Raw genomic sequence first — 9,090 nt, 5'->3', positions numbered from 1 at the left:
GCTGCTAATAATGGAAATGGAATCAGAGTCATGAGTTTTGCTCCCACAGAAACCCTTCGGTGTAACGCCCTGGCCATAGAGAGGGTTTTTTTGTTCTTTATTTTGGTTAGGCCAGGGTGTTACATGGGTGGGCGTTCTATGTTTTTGTATTTCTTTGTGTTGGGCCGTGTGTGTGTGTGGCTCCCAATCAGGCACAGCTGTAATTGATTGTTGCTGATTGGGAGTCACACATAAGGAGCATGTTTTTCCTTTGGGTTTTGTGGGTAATTGTTTCTGTTAGTGTTTTGCACCTGACAGGACTGTTTGGCTGTCAGTTTTCTTGTATAGTGCTCTCGTTGTTTGTATTAAATTCTAATGATGAACACTAACTCCGCTGCACCTTGGTCTTCTTCCGACGACAGCCGTTACATTCGGTTGCCGCATCGAAAGTTCCCCATCGTCGCAAAGTCTTCCTCCACGAAGTGCTGTCGCCAGATCCTACTAAGTTGAACTGGCACTTCCTTTCTCTTCAGAACATGAGGAGCCACTTCTTCAAAATACTGTGGGTCCTTGGAGGCAGTTGATGATGGGGGATTTTTGTTTGGAGCCAATTCATACAGCCTGGCGCTATACAGTTTGATATACTACTTGTTGTTTGCCATCTTTCGTTGTCTGCCACCTAACCCCACTCTCTCTTTAATTCACTCTCGGTGTGAAAACTCAACACCACAGACAATCTGCTGATTTCCTGCCAGTTGTTACTAATTTAACACAGCGCTGACCATAGGTCAAATAAACCTTGTCGACGATCAAAATACTAAATATAGAGATTTTAAAAAAAAAATGTAATGTTAAATGCACTTTTTTAAAAATTATTAGTAGATTGAATATATCTCTTTTCTTATATTTAATACCTAAAGTGTTTGCGTTCCCATTTAAGGCAATATCTTATTCAGTCCAACAAACATAATATACAAATTAGCAGCTTGGTCTATACTGCTTCTATACAGCGCAACAATACATAGATGTACCTTCCAGCCATCCCACTCAGACCTGTCCTGATGTTCTGACTGACACGTTGTGTTATGTACCTTCCAGCCATCCATTCACCCACTCAGACCTGCTCTGACTGACACGTTGTGTTATGTACCTTCCAGCCATCCCATTCACCCACTCAGACCTGTTCTGACTGACACGTTGTGTCATGTACCTTCCAGACAGCCATTCATCCACTCAGACCTGTTCTGACTGACACGTTGTGTTATGTACCTTCCAGCCATCCATTCACCCAATCAGACCTGTTCTGATACGTTGTGTCATGTACCTTCCAGACATCCATTCATCCACTCAGACCTGTTCTGACTGACACGTTGTGTTATGTACCTTCCAGCCATCCATTCACCCACTCAGACCTGTTCTGATACGTTGTGTCATGTACCTTCCAGACATCCATTCACCCACTCAGACCTCTCCTGACATCCATTCACCCAATCAGAAGACCTCTTCAGCCACCCATTCACCCAATCAGAAGACCTCTCCTGACATCCATTCGCCCAATCAGAAGACCTCTCCTGACATCCATTCACCCACTCAGACCTGTCCTGATACGTTGTGTTATGTACCTTCCAGCCATCTGATTCAGAATAACACATTTCTATAAGTACATAGATGTAGATGTATATAATAAATATCCACTAGTGGCAAACACAGTTCAAAAATATTCATTTCATCTTTATTCAGATACAAAAAATGTTGCATTAATCAATGATTTTTTTTTTACAAATCAGCATCTGTGTTTTTTCCGACTTGGCGGAATAATACTGATGGGAACATTCATGAAATAGCTAGGAAATGTTTTAATAATACCGATGGGAACATTCATGAAGTAGCTAGGAAATGTTTTAATAATACCGATGGGAACATTCATGAAGTAGCTAAGAAATGTTTTAATAATACCGATGGGGAACATTCATGAAGTAGCTAGGAAATGTTTTAATAATACTGATGGGAACATTCATGAAGTAGATAGGAAATGTTTTAATAATACCGATGGGAACATTCATGAAATAGCTAGGAAATGTTTTAATAATACCGATGGGAACATTCATGAAGTAGCTAGGAAATGTTTTAATAATACCGATGGGAACATTCATGAAGTAGCTAGGAAATGTTTTAGTAATACTTATGGGAACATTCATGAAGTAGCTAGGAAATGTTTTAATAATACTGATGGGAACATTCATGAAGTTGATAGGAAATATTTTAATAATACTGATGGGGAACATTCATGAAATAGCTAGGAAATGTTTTAATAATACCGATGGAACATTCATGAAGTAGCTAGGAAATGTTTTAATAATACTGATGGGAACATTCATGAAGTAGATAGGAAATATTTTAATAATACTGATGGGGAACATTCATGAAATAGCTAGGAAATGTTTTAATAATACCGATGGAACATTCATGAAATACCTAGGAAATGTTTTAATAATACAGATGGAACATTCATGAAGTACCTAGGAAATGTTTTAATAATACTGATGGGAACATTCATGAAGTAGATAGGAAATGTTTTAATAATACCGATGGAACATTCATGAAGTACCTAGGAAATGTTTTAATAATACTGATGGGAACATTCATGAAGTAGATAGGAAATGTTTTAATAATACCGATGGAACATTCATGAAGTACCTAGGAAATGTTTTAATAATACAGATGGAACATTCATGAAGTAGATAGGAAATGTTTTAATAATACAGATGGAACATTCATGAAGTAGATAGGAAATGTTTTAATAATACATATGGAACATTCATGAAGTAGATAGGAAATGTTTTAATAATACTGATGGGGAACACTCATGAAGTAGCTAGGAAATGTTTTAATAATACTGATGGGGAACACTCATGAAGTAGCTAGGAAATGTTTTAATAATACTGATGGGGAACACTCATGAAGTAGCTAGGAAATGTTTTAATAATACCGATGGGGAACATTCATGAAGTAGCTTGGAAATGTTTTAATAATACCGATGGGAACATTCATGAAGTAGCTAGGAAATGTTTTAATAATACCGATGGGAACATTCATGAAGTAGCTAGGAAATGTTTTAATAATACCGATGGGGAACATTCATGAAGTAGCTTGGAAATGTTTTAATAATACCGATGGGAACATTCATGAAGTAGCTAGGAAATGTTTTAATAATACCGATGGGAACATTCATGAAGTAGCTAGGAAATATTTTAATAATACTGATGGGAAACACTCATGAAGTAGCTAGGAAATGTTTTAATAATACCGATGAGGAACATTCATGAAGTAGCTAGGAAATGTTTTAATAATACTGATGGGGAACACTCATGAAGTAGCTAGGAAATGTTTTAATAATACCGATGGGGAACATTCATGAAGTAGCTTGGAAATGTTTTAATAATACCGATGGGAACATTCATGAAGTAGCTAGGAAATGTTTTAATAATACCGATGGGAACATTCATGAAGTAGCTAGGAAATGTTTTAATAATACCGATGGGGAACATTCATGAAGTAGCTTGGAAATGTTTTAATAATACCGATGGGAACATTCATGAAGTAGCTAGGAAATGTTTTAATAATACCGATGGGAACATTCATGAAGTAGCTAGGAAATATTTTAATAATACTGATGGGAAACACTCATGAAGTAGCTAGGAAATGTTTTAATAATACCGATGAGGAACATTCATGAAGTAGCTAGGAAATATTTTAATAATACTGATGGGAAACACTCATGAAGTAGCTAGGAAATGTTTTAATAATACCGATGGGGAACATTCATGAAGTAGCTAGGAAATATTTTAATAATACTGATGGGAAACACTCATGAAGTAGCTAGTAAATGTTTTTTTTGTCAACAACTTATCATCGTTATCAGAACAACGTCATCACATTTTCATACAACTTTAGCGTGAAGACTAGGGGCTTTATTCAATCCACTACGCCTAAATTCAGCTTTACAGTGTGATTGAAATTTTAAAGGGAATGTTCCTGGGCTTCAGCGGACACTGCATTCAAGGTTAACCCTGTACGTGTCGGCTCAATGCGAAATTACCTTTAACATTTTTTCATAGCAGAACCTGTGACACTTCAACATTACAGACTGAATAGAGGTCCCCCCCTTAGTGCACAAATTTAATTCAAAGAAACCAACATTTTTACTAAATTCATGAGGTTTAGAATTAAGAAATACACATTGGGTCCATGCTTACGAACATAAGAGACCGTTTCCATTTTTTTAAAAACAGGTTCTCCGGTACAAAATGCTGATCAGGAAATTAAAATCCTAAATTTACTGAAGAATGAATTGAATACGGAAATATCTCTTTCTTCAGCCTTGCACACAAACACAGTGCTATTGACTAATGACCATAATGTATAGACTATATTACAGGGACACCTAAATGTAGGACCGACAACGTTGATATTGCCTAATGACCATATTGTGGAAAGAATATGGTATGTTTACAAGGTTTAACCCTCCTTATCATCCTACAGATGGCAGCATTGCAGTCTCATTATCATCCTACAGATGGCAGTATTGCGGTCTCATTATCATCCTACAGATGGCAGTATTGCAGTCTCATTATCATCCTACAGATGGCAGTATTGCGGTCTCATTATCATCCTACAGATTGCAATACTGCCGTCTCATTATCATCCTACAGATGGCAGTATTGCAGTCTCATTATTATCCTACAGATGGCAGTATTGCGGTCTCATTATCATCCTACAGATGGCAGTATTGCAGTCTCATTATTATCCTACAGATGGCAGTATTGCGGTCTCATTATCATACTACAGATGGCAGTATTGCAGTCTCATTATCATCCTACAGATGGCAGTATTGCAGTCTCATTATCATCCTGCAGTATTGCAGTCTCATTATCATACTACAGATGGCAGTATTGCAGTCTCATTATCATCCTACAGATGGCAGTATTGCAGTCTCATTATCATCCTACAGATGGCAGTATTGCAGTCTCATTATTATCCTACAGATGGCAGTATTGCGGTCTCATTATCATCCTACAGATGGCAGTATTGCAGTCTCATTATTATCCTACAGATGGCAGTATTGCGGTCTCATTATCATACTACAGATGGCAGTATTGCAGTCTCATTATCATCCTGCAGTATTGCAGTCTCATTATCATACTACAGATGGCAGTATTGCAGTCTCATTATCATCCTACAGATGGCAGTATTGCAGTCTCATTATCATACTACAGATGGCAGTATTGCAGTCTCATTATCATACTACAGATGGCAGCATTGCAGTCTCATTATCATCCTGCAGTATTGCAGTTCTTTACAGAAGTGTATCTCGAGTCAGGAGGACTCGAATCAACAGTCTTGAAGGGGGAAGAATATTGGCGCATTTCTAAAAGTTCCTAAACCCCTCGATCACAATGTTGGACTCCGTCAAAGTGTCCACCTCTCTCACTTAGAGAGAGCTACATCACAGAGGTCCGTTCGTCCGTTCGTCCCCCCCCACTCCACTCACTGCAGCGCTAGATACAACTTAGTGGAATAACACAAATCTACGAAAATAATAAAGTTTGTCACAGCGAACATACTAAATTTGTGACGGACAAAATCGATTGTGAGACACGCCATGTACTTCTTATGTGATTTGGGTTTGTGGGTTCACATTTTGCTTACTTTTTCCTGAGATCTCTGCCAAGCAGGAAAACACAAGCAGCTTACTGCTCTAGCAACCAACACAAGCATAGGGTTAACCGCTTTAATTGAGCAAAGCAAAGTAAATCCCTGATTGTAAATTAGCTGATACGCATTTTCTGCCAGAGAACCTGTTTTTACATTTTAAAATGGTTGTTTATGCCGATCCATTTAATAATTACAATTTTAACAACTTTTCCAACATCATTAAAATCTATGTGTTTTAAATTTCTATTCAATCGATTCAAATCCATAATCAAAATAAAATACACATTTTTAAAATGTAACTTTATTGTAATTGTAATCATGTCTCAAAAGGAAAAAACTAAAGTAGAGGCCTATTTTTTGGGGGGGGAGATTTTATATAAACAATATGATTTAATGTGGCATCAACAAACAAACAAAAAAACACAAGTCAGAACACAGCCTGTCTATTCTCTCATGTGATTTCAGGTCCTCTGTGCGGGGAAAATGTCTTTCCAAAATTAGCTTCCCTAACTAAAACGCTTTCCAAACTGTGTGTTTATGTTCTCATGCCTTTTCAAGTTCCCTAACTTGGAACAATGTTAAGGCTTCTCTGCAGAGTGTATTCTCTTATGTTTGTTTAAGTTCCCTAACTGGGTAAAACTCTTTCCACACTGGGAACAGGGGTAAGGCTTCTCTCCAGAGTGTATTCTCTTATGTTTGTTCAGGTTTCCTAACTGGATAAAACTCTTTCCACAATGGGAGCAGTGATAAGGTGTCTCTCCAGAGTGTATTCTCTCATGCTCTTTTAGGTTCCCTAACTTGGTAAAATCCTTTCCACACTGGGCGCAATGGTAAGGTTTTTCCCCTGTGTGTGTCCTCTCATGCTCTTTCAGATTATCTAACAACCTAAAATTCTTTCCACAATGGGAACAGGGGTACGGTTTCTCTCCAGAGTGTATTCTCTTATGTTTGTTCAGGCTCCCTAACTGGGTAAATCTCTTTTCACAATGGGAGCAGTGGTAAGGCTTATCTCTAGAGTGTATTATCTCATGCTTTTTTAGGTTCCCTAACTGGGTAAAATCCTTTCCACACTGGGAGCATTGGTAAGGTTTCTCCCCTGTGTGTGTCCTCTCATGCTCTTTCAGATTATCTAACAACCTAAAATTCTTTCCACAATGGGAACAGGGGTACGGTTTCTCTCCAGAGTGTATTTTCTTGTGTTTGTTTAGGTTTCCTAACTGGGTAAAACTATTTCCACACTCGGAGCAATGGTAAGGTTTCTCCCCTGTGTGTGTCCTCTCATGCTCCTTCAGAGTATCTAACAATCGAAAATTCTTTCCACAATGGGAACAAGCGTAAGGCTTCTCTCCAGAGTGTATTCGCTTATGTTTGTTCAGGCTCCCTAACCACATAAAACTATTTCCACATTGGGAGCAGTGATAAGGCTTTTCTCCTGTGTGTATTCTCTTATGTTTTTTCAGGCTCCCTAACAAAGTAAAACTCTTTCCACACTGGGAGCATTGGAAGGGCTTTTCTCCTATGTGTGTCCTTTTATGCTCTTTCAGCTTCCATGACCACTTAAAACTCATATTACACTGGAAGCAGTGGTGTTGTCTCGCTGGTTTGGGCGTCTCTGGGTCTGGTTCCACTGAAGGACTCTTCCGTCTGTCAGAGTGAGAGGCTGGTCTCTCTCCTGCCAAAGACAAACAAAGTATTTAGTTAAACAGAGACTTGAATGTAACCTCATGATAAAACAGTCTTCCTATGAGGTTAAATCTAAACTAGATCCCTCATTATAAAACAGTACATTTGGATCGTGGATACTGATTGGTTAATAGCCGTTAGTTATTCATGATGATCCCTGTGAACAATTGTATTTGAATTATCCCTATACATCCACTGTCCCACAGCCAAGCCAGGCAATTTATAAACTAATCTCCACTGTCCCACAGCCCTGCCAGGCAATTCATAAACTAATCTCCACTGTCCCACAGCCAAGCCAGGCAATTTATAAACTAATCTACACTGTCCCACTGCCAAGCCAGGCAATGTATAAACTTATCTCCACTGTCCCACAGACAAGCCAGGCAATGTATAAACTAATCTCCACTGTCCCACAGCCAAGCCATGCAATTTATAAACTAATCTCCACTGGAAAAAAAAGCATCTAGACATTATTACCCCATTCTTGTAGTCTAGCAGTTGGTTTGTAACAGAGGGGATTTGTATCAACTTTGCCATCTGCCTCTCTGACCTCTGAAACGGAGTCATTTTGTATTTAAAATAAAATATATATTAGAACTTATTTTTTAGTGATTTTATTATTGAATAGAAATTTCTAAAATTGAATTTCCCTGTTGGTTTGCTACTAGAATAGAAGCATAAAGGGAGACTGCACTTCCTGATTGGGCCTTGTGTTTTTCCCACCAATGCTCATTATATTTACATTACATTTACGTCATTTAGCAGACACTCTTATCCACAGCGACTTACAAATTGGTGCATTCACCTTATGATATCAAGTGGAACAACCACTTTACAATAGTGCATCTATATCTTTTTTTTTTGTGGGGGGGGGGGGTAGGGTTAGAAGGATTACTTAATCCTATCCCAGGTATTCCTTAAAGAGGTGGGGTTTCAGGTGTCTCCGGAAGGTGGTGAATGACTCCGCTGTCCTGGCATCGTGAGGGAGCTTGTTCCACCATTGGGGTGCCAGAGCTGCTGGCGGAACAAGCTCCCTCTTAACTCATTAAGAAGTGCTAGCGGCCGTGACTGGGGGCAAACAACGCTTGTTGTCTTGGGGGTGTTATTTCTTGGGTGTATTTGCCATTCAAATCACAACAGACAAGGGGAGTAGTGAGTAAAACATTTTTTTTTGAGGTAAGCTAACTTTGCTGAAGAGAATTAACGTTTTTTGAAGTTGAGGACTTCTCCCCCTTTCTCACTGACTCGCCATCTCTAATTCAGTTCTATGTGTAGGCTAAATCCTGCACTGACCTTGTGTTTAGCCAAGCTGACAGCAGCTAGCTAGCGTAGCTCGGTGATAGCTGCAGCTGGCTATCCTCTCTAGCTGATATTTCTCTGTCAAATCAGTTAGCTGACAGCAGCTAGCTAGCGTAGCTTGGTGATAGCTGCAGCTGGCTATCCTATCTAGCTGATATTTCTCTGTCAAATCAGTTAGCTGACAGCAGCTAGCTAGCGTAGCTTGGTGATAGCTGCAGCTGGCTATCCTATCTAGCCGATATTTCTCTGTCAAATCAGTTAGCTGACAGCAGCTAGCTAGCATAGCTTGGTGATAGCTGCAGCTGGCTATCCTATCTAGCTGATATTTCTCTGTCAAACCAGTTAGCTGACAGCAGCTAGCTAGCATAGCTTGGTGATAGCTGCAGCTGGCTATCCTATCTAGCTGATATTTCT

At 39.0% G+C, this 9,090-nt stretch overlaps 1 protein-coding gene across 2 annotated transcripts in view; it reads right to left on the bottom strand.

The window, feature by feature from the left end:
- Window positions 1–2,356: 2,356 nt before the first annotated feature.
- The window catches only part of LOC106563981 (uncharacterized), a 28,096-nt gene continuing 21,362 nt past the window's right edge, over window positions 2,357–9,090 (bottom strand). For both annotated transcript variants that reach the window (XM_014129937.3, XM_082958463.1), the window contains exon 2: window positions 2,357–7,366. In XM_014129937.3, coding sequence (XP_013985412.1) covers window positions 6,273–7,366 — 1,094 coding nt within the window. In that variant the 3' untranslated portion in view covers window positions 2,357–6,272. The remainder of the gene's footprint in view (window positions 7,367–9,090) is intronic.

The sequence above is a fragment of the Salmo salar genome, chromosome 12, assembly GCF_965601325.2.
Source record: "Salmo salar chromosome 12, fSalSal1, whole genome shotgun sequence".
Classification (NCBI taxonomy): domain Eukaryota; kingdom Metazoa; phylum Chordata; class Actinopteri; order Salmoniformes; family Salmonidae; genus Salmo; species Salmo salar.
The sequence above is the reverse complement of the archived record's forward strand: the minus strand, read 5'-3'. Positions and strand labels throughout refer to the sequence as shown.